Below are 18,079 nucleotides of genomic sequence, written 5' to 3'. Positions count from 1 at the left end.
GGGGCCCTGCTAAGCTCACCCGGGGGGCTGTTGCTTTGCTCTACCAGCCCCACCGCCCGAGATGCAGCTGGCCTTCCCGGCCTGACTGCCCCGCATGACAGTGAGGAGTTTGTCCCAATGGACCTGAGTGGGGGCCAAGCAGTGGGGGTTGGGGGGCTCGGCCCGCACCCTCCTCAGTCGGGGCGGCTAGGCTTGTCAGAGTTCAGGTGCTGATTCTCAGCCCTGAGGAGAAAGAACATGTGAGCGGGGGGCGGTGACACGGTGATACAGCTGCCCCAGTGTGTGGAGACCTCCCCCTTCCTTCCAGACCCGGACGTGCTGCTGTGGACGGTGCGCTGGGTCGCGGCCAGGGCCCGCCTGCTGAGCCAGCCATCGGCAGACGGACGGCTGCATGTTTACTCATCAGAACCGGGGGACCGGCTGAGGGGCCTTTGTGTGGGGCGTCCGCGGGTCCAGTGGTTTGAGCCGGCCTTTTTCCTGCCCAAAGCCTCCCAATGCGCCCACACACCAGGGATTAACTGACAGCAGTCCACACGGGGACTGACCGGGCAGTGCTGGCCTGCTGAGCAAGCAGGCCCGGCCCAGCGCCCAGCGTGTGGCAACGGCAGAGAGTGCGGTGGCCTCGCTGTGGGAAGACTTTATTACTGACGTCTCGGGGCCCGGCCGGCGCGGCCGCTGGGAACAGTCTAGGACCAAGGGCCCCTGTACATGTGACCGGGGCTCGGGGCCCTGCTGCGGGTGCAGAGACGGCCAGCAGCCCCAATGGCCCCGCAGTCACGGGCAGCAGCCCCGATGGCCCCGCGGTCACGGCCAGCAGCCCCGACGGCCCCGCGGTCACGGGCAGCAGCCCCGACGGCCCCACGGTCACGGGCAGCAGCCCCGACGGCCCCGCGGTCACGGGCAGCAGCCCCGACGGCCCCGCGGTCACGGGCAGCCCCCGTTCTGGACCATCTGCAGGTATTCTGCGTGCAGCTTTTCCTGAGCTTCCAGAAGCTTCTTCAGCTTCTTGACTTGCCCTTTGCTCAGCTCCTTGCCCTCCGAGTCGTGTGTGGGCAGGCCCTGGAACACGAGAGCACGGGCGTCACTGCTGGGCACTGACCTCTCTGAGCCCCACCTCAGGGCTCTGCTCCTGACCTAACACGTCCACCTGCCTGGCTGCCTCCTGACCGCAATGCTTGGGGCCCAGGGCGGGCACGGACTCACATGCCTGTCCCGGCCTCTGAGACGTGACTGGGTTGGGACACCCACCCGGGGGCAGGGCAGTGCTCCAAGCAGCTCTGACGTGACCGGCCCAGAAGTATGTGGCAAGTACGCAGCAGGACCAGGGAGGGGGCCTGCGGGTCTTGAGATAGTGAGCGGCCGCAACAAAGAGCCCTTGGGGCAGGGGACATGTCTGGCCAGCTAGGCAGGGAAAACTCGTGTAAGTTCCCAGGCGGTCCCTCTCAGCACAGCCGCAGCAGTGGGGGGGGGGGGGGGCAGCCCTGGTACCCTGGGCCACAGGCATCGGACCTTAAACTGGTGCCAAAGGACCCTGCCTCCCTTCCACCTGCGCCTGAACAGAGAGCTCACTCTCCGGCACCAGTCCTGTCGTCCAAGTTAATGGCCTCACGCGGGCTTGAAACAAGAGACTCACATTCTCATCGAACCGGGAGTACTTGTCGCGCTCTGACAGGAACAGTTCACCGGGCGGGGTCCTCATCCTGGCCAGCCTGGCGGCCTGGAACACAGACACGCGGTCACCGCCACAGAGCCCACACGGCTCTCGCCCGGGACCACACGCCCGCTCCCCGTCCAGCCCCAGATTCAGAAGCTACCAGACGGGCAAAGGGAAGTGAGGGTAGCTCAACACAGAGGCACGTGCCTCCCCGTGGAAACGGGGGGATTATCGCAACAGCACGCAGGCTACGTCTCCCTTGCCCGGGGCCACCAGCCTCCCCGCGGGAGGTGTGGGGCGGGTGCCGAGGGCTGGGTGGGCGCCGCAAGCGGACAGAGCGCAGAGGGCGCAGGGTGGAAGCCGCCCCACCAAACGCTCTCGCACGCTACCTCCTGTTCCTGCTTTTTCCTGGCGGCCTCCTCCTTCTTCCTCCTCTTCTCCTCTTCAACCTGGGGGCAGTGCAGGGACAGCCATGACCGGTCAGTCCCAGGCCCCCTCCGGGTGGGAGCTGGGACAAAGCAAGGCCCCTGCTGTGCCCTGGGGTGGGGACCGGCCCACCCTAAGCCGGTGAGCATGGGCCCAGGCAGCAGCACGCTGTGCTGACCTGGCGGGTCCTGGGTGCCCGGCCGTGCTCCACACAGACAGCCCATGTGGGGAGACCTGAGGGTCAGCTACAGGGCGAGCTGCCCGGAGAGGTAGCAGCCCCGTCGGCAGGTGGCCAGGGGCCGCATCAGGAGGGCCCGCGGAGGATGGGAGAGGAGGGCAGAGGTCCACAGGGGCCAGGGCATGGGGGTGAGGGGGTGGGGGGGAGCCTGGGTTCATTCTGGGCGAAGGGTGGGGGAGGGGCTGTAGGAGCTGCAGGCAGCCCACCTCCCAGCCCGTGGGCCACATCCTGACAGGGGTGGGGGGGGGGGAGCCTGGGCTCATTCTGGGCGAAGGGTGGGGGAGGAGCTGTAGGAGCTGCAGGCAGCCCACCTCCCAGCCCGTGGGCAACATCCTGACAGGGTGAGGGTGGCGGCCAGGGAAGGGGGGGGGCGGGGAGCGAGGTCCTCGGGCCTGGGTGTGGGGCCTGGGCCAGCAGGGCTGGCTGCCTGTGAGAGGGAGCCCCACAGCTGCCTGGGAGCTGGTCCTGAGTCACTGCACGGACCGGCGTGCAGCCCCGGACAGGAAGGAGGCACAGGTTTGGGCGCTGAAATCACACGTTCCCTCTCGGACACCTTGAGCCTCAGGTGCTCCCCGCCCAGCGGAGCTCTCAGGCAGCTGGCTGGACACAGGAGCCTGGACACAAGCCCGTTTGGGCCGGGATGGTCGCCACAGAGCCTGACAGGGCGGGGCTGGCGGTGGGGACGGGCTGCGGCCTGGGAGAGGCTGGGGCCTGGGAGAGGCGGGCCATGCCGCCCGAAATGCTGTCTGTGCAGGTGTGGTGCCAAGGTGCCGGGCAGGGCCCAGGAGACACCAGGACCCCACCTCCGACAGTTGGGTGGCCTGGCGGGAGGCCGCTGCCCTCGGTCTGACACGGGAGCTACTGGGAGGAAGGGGCCACCGCAGTGCTGGCAAGCCCCCCTGCGAGGCCCGTGGCCAATGAGGAGCTGCAGGGAGAGGCACGTGTGGGTGGGGCCCCACGTCCCCAGGCCCCAGCGAGCACTTCCAGGTGGCAGAGCTCCCTGGGGAGGGCGTGGGAAGCTGGGCACTGGCCCCTTAGGAGGCACGGCCGCCCCACGTCACCTCCGTGGCAGGGTCACAGCAGGCCACACGCTGTGGCTCCCAAGGAGATGCGAGAGCCCGAGAGAAACCTGGGTGACTGACGTGACAGAAATGGGCGGTCACACGGGTGGACGCCGACGGCGAGCCCCGGCCCCTTGATCCTTCCAGCCACGCGGGATGTGCAGGTGGCTCCTGGGTCTAAATGGGTCCGGCACCTCCGCTGGCACTGGACCTCCTCACCCCGCTCGCCTCCCATGCCGTTCCTCTCTGGCCACAGGCCCCAACCAGCCCACAGGCTCTACTTCTGAACATCTGCCAAGGCCCTTCCGGGTCCCCCATGCTCGCTCACCACGGGGGCCCCTCCCACAGTGCCTGCCCCCACTTCCTACGGGGCCAGGAGGTCAGCTGCCTGCACCCCACAGGCTTCTCCCGAGCCGCACCCAGCAATTCTTTGTTTTTTGTGTGTGTGTGTGTGTGTGTGTGTGTGTGTGTGTGAGAGAGAGAGAGAGAGAGAGAGAGAGAGAGAGAGAGAGAGAGGCAGGCAAGAAGGGAGAGAGATGAGAAGCATCAACTCTTAGTTGCATCACTCTAGTTGTTCACTGATTACTTCTCATATGTTCCTTGTCTGGGGGACTCTAGCTGAGCCAGTGACCCCTTGTTCAAGCCAGTGACCATGGGGTCAGGTCTAAGATCCCACACTCAAGCCGGTGACCTCAGGGTTTTGAACCTGGGTCCTTAGCGTCCCAGGTCGAGGCTCTATCCACTGCGCCACCACCTGGCCAGGTGCGCCCAGCAGTTCCGACGTGAACTGTGTGTGTGCCTGGAGCTCCCGCTACAGGACTCCAAGGTCCTTGAGGGCGGAGGCTGTCCTGACTCACGGTGGCCTGAGCCCGGCCCGCTCCTGGCCGTGAGGGCGCAGTGCTGTCCTAGGCATGTGGGGAGGAGGGTTCTGGCAGCTGTGACACATTCTTACCCAGGTGACAAAGGAGACAGCACTTCAGGTAGGAGCCAGGTGTGACCAAGTATGTCAGCCCCACAGTTGACTCAAAGTGACTCGTTTTCCCTTAAAATCTGCAAGTTACTTTTTAAAAAGAGGCCCTTCATTAGAAGGTAAGTTATTTTTGTTACCAAACTAACAACTAGCTACCTATCTCCTTTATTTTTCCTTCTGACGTTTATCAACTCTCAGCTTTTAATAGCAGTATAACATTGACTATTACAAGGTAAGCATGTAAACTCCAGTGGTTTTCTTTTTTTTTTTTTCCAGTGAGAGAGGAAGAGACACACAGAGACAGACAGACAGGAAGGGAGCGAGATGAGAAGCATCAACTCATAGTTGCGGCATCTTAGTTGTTCATTGATTGCTTTCTCATATGTGCCTTGACTGGAGGGCTCCAGCTGAGCCAGTGACACCTGGCTCAAGCCAGAGGCCTTTGGGCTCAAGCCAGCGACCATGGGGTAATGTCGGTGCTCCTACGCTCAAGCCGACGACCTTGGGCTCAAACCAGTGACCTTGGGCTTCAAGCCAGCGACCTGTGGGCTCAAGCCAGCGACCATGGGGTCATGTCTGTGCTCCTACGCTCAAGCCGGCGACCTTGGGCTTAAACCAGTGACCTTGGGCTTCAAGCCAGCGACCATGAGGTCATGTCTGTGCTCCTACGCTCAAGCCAGCGACCTTGGGCTCAAACCAGTGACCTTGGGCTTCAAGCCAGCGACCTGTGGGCTCAAGCCAGCGACCATGGGGTCATGTCTGTGCTCCTACGCTCAAGCCGGCGACCGTGGGCTCAAACCAGTGACCTTGGGCTTCAAGCCAGCGACCTGTGGGCTCAAGCCAGCGACCATGGGGTAATGTCTGTGCTCCTACGCTCAAGCCGGCGACCTTGGGGTTTTGAACCTGGGTCCTCAGCGTCCCAGGTCTACGCTCTGTCCACTGCGCCACCGCCTGGTCAGACTGATTTTCACATTTTCAATGACTATCGAGCTCAGGCACTTAATTTTACTCACCCTTTTCTTTTCTTCTCTCTCTTTCAGTAAGGTCTCTCTGTCCACCAGCTTCACCGCAGTTGGCAGTCCTGAAAAGCAAGTGGTCTGTCAGGAGAGCTGAGGCCTGATGTCCATCTGTCTGGCCTCCCTGATGCCTCCCCCACCAGCCGCCCGCCTGGCTCACCACACCCTCCCCACCCCGGCTACAGCCGAGGGTCCCCTGGAGAAATGCGAGGTGGGCCCCCTCCCTTACTGCTCATGACAGCAAACCCAGAAGTCGCAAAGTAAGATGTGTCATCTGAATCTTTTAAAAAACCTAATAATTTTCTTTGCAAGGCTGAGAGACAAGCTGTGACCCTGGCTGACAGTCATGCGACACAGGCCCTCTCCTGTCTTTCTTACGGATGGTAAGAAGAGGTGGCCTGTGGTCCAGTGTGAGCAAGGGGCCGCTGGGCCACAGAGCGGGCACCATAACCCCCTTTAGACAGATGAGCTGTTGGTGAGGACACACGAGATCAAACAGCAAGGCTGCCCCCTCGGAAGGGCCCGGGACACCGCTCCAGGGTCTTCAACAGGGGACAAACACAGTGGTCCTGGACCCCATGCCAGGACCCCTTCTCGTGGCCCTTTCAGAACATCCCCCACCCAGCGTCCCGCCTCCCTGCCATCGGGGGGACGCTCCTTCCACAAGTCCCACCTTCGTGGTCTTCAAGCCGTACACCGAGCTCGGGCAGGATGTCGTCCCGTAGGGCGTCACTGAGCTGCAGGACCTCGGGGACTGGGGGCAGAAACAGTGACTCAGAGAGCATCAGGGACCCTGGGAAGTGTGCCGTCCCGAGCCCCGGAGGGAGCCGAGCTGCCCAGCCAGCTGTAGGAGGCAGGGGGTCCTCACTCCCGCCACCCCTGCCTGTCCAAGGACACTGCTCAGAGGCAGGCGCTGCCTGAGGTCACACGGACTGGTCCCCAGATTCCGAACAGGAGGAATCGGGCTGGGGGCTGCACCCTGGGCAGGTGCACAGAACTAGATCCTACTGCACAGAAGTGCCACTCCTGACAGAGGCTGGCACACTCCAGTCTGGGAGCCAGGGACCAAGGACACACTCGCTCTGGGCCTGTGCCCTGAGGTCACTCAGGAGTCCTGGAAGGGCCCCTCGCCTTCTTCACCTGGCCCAGGACCCCACAGCTCCCAGCTCCCACTGCCTGGCGAGGGCCAGAACAGGGCTGGAGTAAAGGATGAGGCTGTCTGGGAGTACTCGTGACTCTGGAGATGCGGTGACCCCCTGCAGCCGCTAGCATCTCTCACGGAGAGACCTGGCCCAGAGAGGGACATGGAAGGGCCAGAAGTCTGGGCCCCTGCCCCACCGAAGTGACACTCATTGGCTTTGTCACGGTGCTCCCGGCCAGGGCTTGTCCCACTCCGAGGAAGGTGGCCTGCCCAGGAGCCGGGAGGGAGCCGTGTCTGGGGGGCCTGCTGGCTCTGAAGCTACTTTTCCAAGGAAGATGACACACATCAAGCAGAGCGGGGGGCAGTGGGGATGAAGATGACCGGTGTGGCCTTTGGGCCTGAATTTGGGGGCCCTGCAGGGTCAGGCACCCTGGACTGCTGGGTGACCAGGCAGCCGTTCCCAGGAGGCACCGGGCAGGGAGAGCAACCCCACTTGCAGTTAGGACATTAGGGACACGGAGCGGAAGGGCTTGACCCTGATCAAACGTGCGCTGGACGCCAGGAGCTGCTCATGCAAAACTCCCGCTAGGCCTGAATCTGACCTCAGGGCAGAATTCAGCGTTGAGGTGAGAGCCAGTGGTAGGCAGGTCAGGGGCTGTATACCAGCTTCGCGGAGACGAACGGTCCCATGGGAGCAGGCCCTGTCGCCATCCCAGAGTGCGGCCGGGAGGAGAACGGGTGCCCCGTGTGAAGCAGGCGGACAACACACCCCGTCCCAGGTGTGCCAGAGCTGTGCGGTGGCCGCGCCTCCAACAGACCACGCGGAGAGCGGAGCGGATGCCCAGCTGGCCCCCGCTCTGGGCGGCCGCGGTTCGAAGCTGGCCAGAAGGGTGGACATCAGAGCCAGCGTTGCCCACCCTACTGGCACCTGAGTGTGGGCGCACCTCAGCAGCGTCAACGGGAAAGGGCCGGCTGAATACACCAGGGAGACGTGCGTGAGCAAAACCCCAAGTTCGAGGCACTCACCCCGCCAGGGCCCAAGTGGGAAATAATTCTGGGGGCCCTGGCTCCCCGCAGGACGCTCCCAGTCACCGTGGCTCGCCTCTGCCAAGCCAGCACGGGGCACTCTCTCGAGCCTGAGCCCGCGGACTCAGCAGGGCAGAGCCGACCCCGCACACAGAGAGCAGGCTGGACCGCGGCTCAGAGGGCCCGCGTCTGACTCTCCACGCCAAGGGCAGGAGGCAGAGAAACCCCGGCCTCTCACACTCTCCGTGGTCCCCGCCCAGCTGTGCCGCCCTGCAGGGGACACTTGGCGTCCAGAGGCATTTCTGGGTGTCACAACTTGGGGGTGGGGGTGTGACACTCCCAGATCCAGTGAGGAGAGGCCCGGGATGCTGCAGAGCATTCCAGAACGCCCAGGACGTCCCCACAAGAGAGGAAGACCCACTGTCAACAGTGCTGGCCCAGGGTGAGCCGCCCGGGCCCAGGAGCCCAGCGAGGAGGCCCAGAGCCTGCGTAGCGCCGGCCTCACCTTTCTTGTCCCGGGCGATCTTCCGCACCCCCTCTCTGAAGTCCGACAGCACCTGGAGGTACGGCATGACGGTGCCCTCGAGCTGTGGGAAGACGGGTTTCGCTCCTGAGAGGGGCCCCCCTCGTGTGGGTCACACCCGCTTCGGCACACGCGTGGCACTGCCGAGAGGCCGGCACGGGCGCATGGGCGCGGGAGAACAGGTAGCTTCCCGCACCACACTGGTCACACACAGGCCTTCCTGGGAGACGCCATTCCTGACAGGTGGGACACCGTTCCTCCCGGCCAGGGCCTGTGGACACCGGGGCCGGCACCTCAGAGCCGCCGGGTCGAGACAACTATGTCCTCGACCTGCCTGCCGTCCACACGCACGCTTGCCCTGCTGTCCCGCGAGCCTCCAGCAGAGACGATGAGCGGCCAGAGAACACAAAGCTGGCAAAGCCCGTGGGAGGGCAGAACCCAAAGTGGACGCGCTCGGCTTTACAGACTCTTTGTGTCGCATCAGCCGTATTCCCGCTGGCCTCTGAGCAGCCTCTCCCTGCCTCCTCTTTCTTTTTGTGACAGAGACAGAAAGAGACAGAGAGAGGGACAGGTAGGGACAAGCAGACAGGAAGGGAGAGAGATAAGAAGCATCAATTCTTTGTTGCGGCTCCTTAGTTGTTCATTGATTGCTTTCTCATATGTGCCTTGACCACGGGGGGGGGGGGGTCCAGCAGACCCAGTGACCCCTTGCTCAAGCCAGTGACCTTGGGCTGAAGCTGGTGAGCCTTGCTCAAACCAGATGAGCCCATGCTCAAGCTGGCGACCTCGGGGTTTTGAACCTGGGTCCTTGCGTCCCAGTCCGACGCTCTATCCACTGCGCCACCGCCTGGTCAGGCCCTCTCCTGCCTCTTAGGTCATTGGACAGCTCCATCACTAGGTTATCAATAACTAAATACAAAAGCTGGCGAGGCCGCTGAGCCTTCAGTGTGGCCTACACCAGTGGTCCCCAACCTTTTTTGGGCCACAGATCGGTTTAATGTCAGAAAATATTTTCACGGACCGGCCTTTAGGGTGGGACGGATAAATGTATCATGTGACTGAGACAAGCATCAAGAGTGAGTCTTATATGGATGTAACAGAGGAAATCTGGTCATTTTAAAAAAATAAAACATCGTTCAGACTTAAATATAAATAAAACAGAAATAACGTAAGTTATTTATTCTTTCTCTGCAGATCGGTACCAAGTGGCCCATGGACCACTACTGGTCCATGGCCTGGGGGTTGGGGACCACTGGCCTACACTACTCGGGGCCCAATCTTGCCCCTGGGCTGAGGGAACGTGACCCTGCAGGGAGGAGCTGGATTCCGGGGTCCCAGGTCCTTCAACCCTGGCGAGGGGAGGGACAGGGGCTTCCATGGCTGCCAGCCTCGGCTGGCGGTCCCGCTGACCACGCCAGTGTGCTGTGGACGGCTCGGTGCTGACCCAGTACAGCACTCAGGAGCTGCCTCCCCGGGTCCTGAAACAGTGTGGGTCTGGAAGTGAGCCCATGAACTGCCAACAGCGTGGACCACGTGGCACCCTGGGGCCCAGCAGGCTCACCCGGCGCACTTCCTATGGACCAGTGAGGTCCTGGGACCCACGTCCACAGCCAGAGGAAGACCCCACACCACCCCCAGGCGTGGGACATGGGAAGCACTCTTTACTCCAGTTCAGGGGACCGTTTCTAACTCGGCGCTTTTAGAAAAGGAAACGAGCTTGTGAACAAAGCAGCCGTGTGGCCTCTCTTTCTGAGAAACACCAGAGATGTTCCCGGAGGGCCAGGTCCCGGGAATGCCACAGCGCAAGTGCCAAGGCTGGCACGGGCCCTGGCGGCCCAGGCATGGAGCCCGGCGGTACTTCTCACGGCACAGCTGCCCGCTCTGGGAGCTGCGGCTTGGGGGGCGTCTGTCCATGCCCCGGGGAGCCATCCTGCCTTCCTGCTGACTCAACTCCCGTCTTATTCAGTGGCACCTGCTGCACTGCACGTGAGCACGCAGACAAGCGTTCTAGTCACACAGCGGCGGCACGTCCCCGACAGGGAGGGGGTGGCAGTCCGCCGAGGGGGACGTGAACGGGCACACGTCACGTGACAGTTGTCACGCAGCAGGACTGTGTGTGTCCGCCCCCACGCCAAGCATGGCCGCCCCTGGGGAAGGCTGTCTCGAGCCCAGACCCGCCAGACAGGCGGCTCAGAGAGGGGACTCCCTATCCGGGCACAGGCAGCTCAGCGGGGGGACTCCCTATCCGGGCACGGGCGGCTCAGCTGGGGGACTCCCTATCCGGGCACGGGCGGCTCAGCGGGGGGACTCCCTATCCGGGCACGGGCGGCTCAGCGGGGGGACTCCCTATCCGGGCACGGGCGGCTCAGCGGGGGGACTCCCTATCCGGGCACGGGCGGATCAGCGGGGGGACTCCCTATCCGGGCATGGGCGGATCAGCGGGGGGACTCCCTATCCGGGCACGGGCGGCTCAGCGAGGGGACTCCCTATCTGGGCACAGGCAGCTCAGCGAGGGGACTCCCTATCTGGGCTCAGGGCCACAGGTGCGAGGACCAGCGAGTGGGCCAGGCTGCCACGTGGCCACACCCTAAGTGAAGGCGGGGACTTTCCCTTCTAGTCGGGTGTCCCGGGGTTGAGCTCAGCACAGCAGCACAGACCCTCCCAACTGACGGCCAGGGAGGGAGGCTGTTCTGGCTCCCCTGACCTTCCGCTCACGGAGCTGGGGGGCAGGTGACCATGCTCAGTTCTCCCAGCAAGATGGAGGCTCAGCCCGTGAGGCCCCATGCGGGGGGACTGTTAGCCTCCAACGTCCCGAGTCTGCCCCAGCCGGGGACCAGGGGCAGGTGTGGGAGGGAGGAGGGTGCCCCTGGCAGTGTGCCGTTTCCCAGGGGACGGGTGGCCCGAGGGCGGCCCAGTGGGAGACTTGGGCCCGGGTGGGCTGCACTCACATCTACGCTGCTTCCAGGTCCTCCGACAGGGAAACCCAGGGAGCTTTCCTCTTCGATGGCCCCGAAGATCTAGGAAAAGCAGATATGGGGGAGGAAACGGGCCTGAGAGTGGCGCTCGCCGACTGGTCCACAGGCATGTGGCTGCACACAGGGGGCGGGCAGCCGGCCACTCTCACTCGGGTCCTGCCCGCAGCAGAGCCCCCAGACCCAGGCAGCACGAAGGTGCACACGGTGAACAGCTGTGCACCAGGTGGCCTGTGGGTCAAGCCCACGTGTTCTGCTTTCCAAACAAGACAGGAGAGGAAACTGAGGCAGACAGCTAGCCGCCTGTGTCCGATCTGCTCCAAGGGACAGGGCGCCCCCTGCAGCATGGCCGTGGGGCTCCCCTCCCCCGGCCACGCACCGCCCACCCGCGTGCACGCGCAGAGCCGGGCGCAGCGCACCTTCAGCATGCGGGTGAGGTACAGCGCCACGCTCTCCAGCAGAGCCCGGTTGGGCCTCCTCCTGGCTGCCTTCCGGGCTGCCATGTACAGGTTGCACTGGCTGACCAGGGCCCGCATTTCCTCCAGGACGGTGCGAGTGTCGACATTGTCACAGAGGGCTTCGTGAACCGCCGTCTTCCTTTTGTAAAAGCTGAGTGGGTGGAGGAGGGGGCGGGGACGTCAGCCCACCACCACCGCAGCGTCTGCGCAGGTCAGGGCACACCGGACGCCCTGGGAGACGCTCCACCTCACCTCTCGTTCAGCTCTGCCTCCTCCTCCTCCCACTTCTCAAACTGGCCGGTGACATCCACAGGAGAGCGAAGGATGTCCTTCACGTTTAAGAAGAACTCCTACGGTTAGGGAGTTCCGATGAGCAGTGCCCGCCTGGAGGACAGCTTTCGGGTCCAAGAGCTCACTGTGGATGAGGGCTGCGGCTCTGAGCTCCGCCTCGCCCGCCCGGGGAACCAGGCGCGCAGCACCGCCCCGCGCCAGGGCACCAGCTCCCTTGCTCCCTCGGGGCTGACACGGAGCTGGTCCCCCCGCCCACGTCCCGCCCTGGGCCAGGGCACCAGCTCCCTCGCTCTCTCGGGGGCTGACACGGAGCTGGTCCCCCCGCCCACGTCCCGCCCTGGGCCAGAGGACAGCGCCCCCCGCAGGGGGACTCACGCTCATGAACTTCTCGTACTGCAGGGCCGACTCCATGGTGTTGCTCGAGTAGTCCAGCGTGTCCTTCCACGAGTGCATGAGGAAGGCCAGGCGCAACTGCCTCGCTGTGGGGAAAGCAGGGCAGCGGCTCCCTCAGCCTGCGGCCACGGCCACGGCCACAGCCACAGCCACGGCCGCCAAGGAAAGCACCCTGGGGTCTTTGGGAGTGGCCACGGTTTACCTGAGTGCTTCTTCAAGGCGTCCTTGATGGTGATGAAGTTTTTCAGCGACTTGGACATCTTGCAGCCCGCGATCGTCAGGTGGCCCGTGTGCAGGAAGTACCGTACCCAGCAGTCATTTTCAAAGTAGGCCTGTGCACGCAGAGGGGGAGGGCAGGGCCCTGAGTCCCGGGCACTGGATCCCGTGGCGCCCCGGTGTGCCGGGGAAGGTGCCGGCCATGCTGGGGCTCACGGGGACCCCCCGGGTTGACGAGCAGGGGAGGTAACAACTGGTTTGCATCTAGGCCTGTCTGCTGCCAGAGGCCAAGCTGTTCATGTGGGAAATCAGCCCAAATCATTAGGGTTCGAGCTGTTTCCCACAGACAGATCCTTGACGTGGGAGCCAGGTTTCACTCAGACGGCCCCCCTGACAGGCCTGCCCCCCCCCCCCGGGACCTACCTCCGACTGTGCCAGCTCGTTGTCGTGGTGGGGGAACCGGAGATCAAAGCCCCCTCCGTGGATGTCCATCGAGGCTCCCAGGAGGGTGCCCGCCATGGCGGAGCATTCGATGTGCCACCCTGGACGACCCTGGGGACCAAACAGTGACCGGCTGCTCTGAGCTTCACTCGCCCCAATGTTCTGACCCTCAGAACCCCTGAGCTCTCTGGAAACAGGTGTTCCACCCCAGCAGGAAGTGCAGGGGACCCGTTCTGTGCAGTCCCCGTGGTTCTGTGCGGAGACCATGCCGTGTCCAGACTCCGAGCACTCGGCCAGGAGCGGGGCCACCGGGCATGTTATCACAGGGCATGTCAGGGTGACCTTGGCCCGAGGAGCTTGCAACACTCAGATCAAAGCCCACCGGGACAGAGGGGCCTCTGAGGTGGTCCAGCAGCCCCACCCCCAGCTGCAAGATGGGCAGACAGAAGGCCCTGGAAGAGAAGTGACCGGCACACAGGCCCGCGAGGCTCAGTGGCAGGTGGACTCCGGGATGGGGCAGCTGTGCGCTGCCCTGGTGCAAAGCCCTGCCCATGACAGGGCCCCACGGACCCTGCGCCTCCCCCTGCTCACCTTCCCCCAGCACCCTGCGCCTTCCCCTGCTCACCTTCCCCCAGCACCCTGCGCCTTCCCCTGCTCACCTTCCCCCAGCGCCCTGCGCCTTCCCCTGCTCACCTTCCCCCAGCGCCCTGCGCCTTCCCCTGCTCACCTTCCCCCAGCGCCCTGCGCCTTCCCCTGCTCACCTTCCCCCAGCGCCCTGCGCCTCCCCCTGCTCACCTTCCCCCAGCACCCTGCGCCTTCCCCTGCTCACCTTCCCCCAGCACCCTGCGCCTTCCCCTGCTCACCTTCCCCCAGCGCCCTGCGCCTTCCCCTGCTCACCTTCCCCCAGTGCCCTGCGCCTTCCCCTGCTCACCTTCCCCCAGCGCCCTGCGCCTTCCCCCTGCTCACCTTCCCCCACGGGCACGGCCAGGACGGCTCCCCCGGCTTGGAGGCTTTCCACAGGGCGAAGTCACTGGGGGACCGCTTCTCGCTCAGGCGGTCTGCCGAGATGCTCAGGTCACCTGCGGACAGGCAGGAGGGGCGGGTTACTCAGCGCGGCCCGAGGGACGCGACCGTCTCACGTCAAGGCCAGTGGGGCATCCTCAGGTCAGTCAGGCCCTTGGACGGGTTTCCGTTTATTCGTGTGGTCAAGCACACCTTCAGGCTTACCCTGCCCAGACTTTGGGGCCATCTCAGCGTCTGGGTTTAGGAAACCCTACTTGTGAGCTCAGGAGTCCCTGACTGAGTCACAGGCCAGTGTCTGGGGCTGTTGACCGTGGGCCTGGCTCGCGCCTGCATTTCCTGAGACGCTCAGCCCTGCCACCCATGCCCAGAGCCCAGGATAGGTGACAGGCTCTGGTCCGAGACGAGGCGATGTCACGGCAGCAGCTCGTGGGCATGTCTGGGGACCCCGGCTCGCACAGTGGCCTGCGTGACTCAGCTGTTGCTTGGTGGCATGAGGACCGGCTGGACCTCTGCGAGCGGCTCCTCGGGCCTGCAGGCGGCCAGTAGGGACACTCACAGACGGAGGTAACGGGGCGGAGGCTGCAGGCCCCAGGGAGCAGAGAAGCCGGTCAGTGCCGGTCCTGGGGACACAGTCTGTGTCCGGCAGGGGCAGGGAAGAGAAACGACGTTTCCCAGAGAAGGGGAGCACGGTCAGCACAGGACACTTGCAGACCACGTGCTGGGCCCAAGGGACACACCGGCGCTGTGGAAATGAAAACCTGCCGGCGGCCCAGCCTCCACAGAGAACCCCCGTGGTAACGGGCTAAGAGCCGGGTGACCGGGCCAGGGCCCCTTCCTGGGTGCTGGCAGCCCGTCACGGGACACTCGGGAACAGGAAGGATGTTCTCAGTGTCGGGGTGCAGACCCAGCGTGACCTCACAGACACCTCTCCAGCCGTCAGGTGACAGAGGCTTGCGACCCTGAGAGCCGGCCGGGGGGGACACTAGAGAAGGTACGCCACCAAGTTTCCGATGACGAGACACGTACCAAACGCAGAGTACTTGGGAAACACGAGAAAGGATCAGGAAAAACGGCAGAGTCACAAACATGGGGACAACCGCTGCTGATGCTCTGCGGTGCCCGATCGCAGAGCTGTGTCACCGTAAACCCATCGACCAGAGCACGGACACGTCCAGCTGTGTCACCGTAAACCCATCGACCAGAGCACGGACACGTCCAGCTGTGTCACCGTAAACCCATCGACCAGAGCACGGACACGTCCAGCTGTGTCACCGTAAACCCATCGACCAGAGCACGGACACGTCCAGCTGTGTCACCGAAAACCCATCGACCAGAGCACGGACACGTCCAGCTGTGTCACCGAAAACCCATCGACCAGAGCACGGACACGTCCAGCTGTGTCACCGAAAACCCATCGACCAGAGCACGGACACGTCCAGCTGTGTCACCGAAAACCCATCGACCAGAGCACGGACACGTCCAGCTGTGTCACCGTAAACCCATCGACCAGAGCACGGACACGTCCAGCTGTGTCACCGTAAACCCATGGACCAGAGCACGGACACGTCCAGCTGTGTCACCGTAAACCCATGGACCAGAGCACGGACACGTCCAGCTGTGTCACCGAAAACCCATGGACCAGAGCACGGACACGTCCAGCTGTGTCACCGAAAACCCATGGACCAGAGCACGGACACGTCCAGCTGTGTCACCGTAAACCCATCGACCAGAGCACGGACACGTCCAGCTGTGTCACCGAAAACCCATCGACCAGAGCACGGACACGTCCAGCTGTGTCACCGTAAACCCATCGACCAGAGCACGGACACGTCCAGCTGTGTCACCGTAAACCCATCGACCAGAGCACGGACACGTCCAGCTGCGTCACCGTAAACCCATGGACCAGAGCACGGACACGTCCAGTATGCAGAGACCCAGGCCACGCTCTGTCCTGGCTTCCTGTCCATTCTGTCCCTGTCTGCGGGGGTTTCTCCAGGAAGCATTCGAAACATTGGGTGTGGCACCGTGACGTCCTCACGTCCTCGGTCAGCCACAGTCTTAGTGACGGACTGCACACTAAGGTTAACTTTTTTGTCACGAACATGGTTGCTCACAATGTTCTGTCACAGGGAGAAGAGGACCTCACTCTGCACACCCCTCCCCATTCACCAGTGTCACTCTTTGGTGACACTGTTATTTGCTCAAGATCTTTTCCCCCATTGATTCGGGAGAGGCAGAGAGAGAAGCATCAGTTCGCTGTCCACTCAGCTGTCCACTCACTGGCTGCTTCTCGCATGTGCCCCGACCGACCAGGGATCGTACCTGTGACCTTGGCGTGCCAGGACCACACTTCATCCACTGAGCCGACTGGCCAGGGCCTGCTCAAGATTTTATAAGTAAGAGGAGCGAGTCACACACCCTTTCCCTCCCTTTCCCGATCCTCAGTGTGACCGCAGAATGTCAGCAGGGTCTGTCACCGTCACCCAGATGCCCGCTGTCCTCAAAAGGGTGAGCTGGTGGGCCACACAGGCCCGTCCCAGCACCCCGTCCCTGCTGGAGCGCTGGCATCTACATGAACAACAGCACCTCGGGGCTTCCTTGCAGTGAGGTGACAGAAGTGGCAATGTCCCCAAAGGGAGCGCGTGTCCCTCCTCATCCCTTGTTTGCCCCTGGGTTCCTTTCCTCTCGTCCCTGCAACGTAAACCGGCCCTCGCGTCAGCCGGGGAGAGGACAGGCGACGCACAGTGCCGTTTAGAGGCCAGCCGGCTGGGCCAGGTGGCTTCTCCCTGTCCGCTCAGCACTGTCCCTGTGGAAAGCACAGGTCTGTCAGTTTTATGTGCCCCTTCCGGGTCAACAGTAATTTGGTCGTTGTGGTCAGTGTGTGGTCCCACGGGGAGCCACTCTTTGGGACTTTACGGTACTCCTTCATGTGGCCTGGTGTGTGGTCCTATGTGCGGCCCTTCAAGGAGTGGACCTTCCTCAACTCCCAGGGGTGACGTTCTGACCTGTTAGACCACTGCCACTAACGTGCACTCAGCCGGCCTCTCCGTCTTGGTAAAGTGTATCTGCCCCGATAGATGCGGGTGCATTTACTTCCTCGCTCCAGAGATGTGGAGGTCATGCCGTCCGGTTCACAGTCCATGACCGGCCCCCTCGGGGGGGACGCAAGGCTTTAGCATCACGCTGATGCCCCCTTTGCTCCGTCAGCCTTAAATGCCAGCGGGTTTCACATGAACGCTGCTGAGCTAACTCAGTCTGTCTCTTCTTAAACGCCAGCGGGTCCCACATGAACGCTGCTGAGCTAACTCAGTCTGTCTCTTCTTAAACACCAGCGGGTCTCACATGAACGCTGCTGAGCCAACTCAGTCTGTCTCTTCTTAAACGCCAGCGGGTCTCGCATGAACGCTGCTGAGCTAACTCAGTCTGTCTCTTCTTAAACGCCAGCGGGTCTCGCATGAACGCTGCTGAGCCAACTCAGTCTGTCTCTTCTTAAACGCCAGCGGGTCTCGCATGAACGCTGCTCGCTGCTGAGCTAACTCAGTCTGTCTCTTCTTAAACACCAGCGGGTCTCACATGAACGCTGCTGAGCTAACTCAGTCTGTCTCTTCTTAAACACCAGCGGGTCTCGCATGAACGCTGCTGAGCTAACTCAGTCTGTCTCTTCTTAAACGCCAGCGGGTCTCGCATGAACGCTGCTGAGCCAACTCAGTCTGTCTCTTCTTAAACACCAGCGGGTCTCGCATGAACGCTGCTGAGCTAACTCAGTCTGTCTCTTCTTAAACACCAGCGGGTCTCGCATGAACGCTGCTGAGCTAACTCAGTCTGTCTTTTCTGGCCGCGTCTGTGTTGTCTTGTTTTGTTTTCGGTTCTGATATTTCCTTAGAACACAGCCCTGAAGGTGAAATGACCTAATTGAAGAGTATTTTGCCTGACCGGTGGTGATGCAATAGATAGAGCGTCGACCAGGAACTCGGAGGTCCCCAGTTTGAAACCCCAGGGTCACTGGCTTGAACACAAAGGTCACTGGCATGAGCCCCAGGTCACTGGCATGAGCAAGGGCTCACTGGCTCAGCTGCAGCCCCCGGTCAGGACACATATGAGAAGCAATCACTGAACTGAACAACTATAGCGAAAGTAACTACAAGTTGATGCTTCTCATCCTCTCTCTCCCTCCCTGTCTCTCAAACAAACAAACAAACAAACAACAAAACCTAATAATAATAGCCTACT

General features: G+C 62.7%; 1 protein-coding gene across 2 annotated transcripts in view; it reads right to left on the bottom strand.

Moving 5' to 3' along the window:
• Nucleotides 1–621: 621 nt before the first annotated feature.
• Nucleotides 622–18,079, bottom strand: part of CARS1 (cysteinyl-tRNA synthetase 1) — a 43,757-nt gene continuing 26,299 nt past the window's right edge. For both annotated transcript variants that reach the window (XM_066252314.1, XM_066252313.1), the window contains 13 exons: nt 13,793–13,905; nt 12,809–12,937; nt 12,372–12,501; nt 12,152–12,255; nt 11,738–11,835; nt 11,447–11,636; nt 11,004–11,072; nt 8,038–8,119; nt 6,039–6,119; nt 5,363–5,430; nt 2,044–2,103; nt 1,634–1,717; nt 622–1,059 (listed from right to left, as the gene is read on the bottom strand). In XM_066252314.1, coding sequence (XP_066108411.1) covers nt 925–1,059; nt 1,634–1,717; nt 2,044–2,103; nt 5,363–5,430; nt 6,039–6,119; nt 8,038–8,119; nt 11,004–11,072; nt 11,447–11,636; nt 11,738–11,835; nt 12,152–12,255; nt 12,372–12,501; nt 12,809–12,937; nt 13,793–13,905 — 1,343 coding nt within the window. In that variant the 3' untranslated portion in view covers nt 622–924. The remainder of the gene's footprint in view (nt 1,060–1,633; nt 1,718–2,043; nt 2,104–5,362; nt 5,431–6,038; nt 6,120–8,037; nt 8,120–11,003; nt 11,073–11,446; nt 11,637–11,737; nt 11,836–12,151; nt 12,256–12,371; nt 12,502–12,808; nt 12,938–13,792; nt 13,906–18,079) is intronic.

This window comes from Saccopteryx bilineata, chromosome 1 (assembly GCF_036850765.1).
Source record: "Saccopteryx bilineata isolate mSacBil1 chromosome 1, mSacBil1_pri_phased_curated, whole genome shotgun sequence".
NCBI classification, from domain to species: domain Eukaryota; kingdom Metazoa; phylum Chordata; class Mammalia; order Chiroptera; family Emballonuridae; genus Saccopteryx; species Saccopteryx bilineata.
This window is presented reverse-complemented; position numbering and strand designations above follow the sequence as displayed.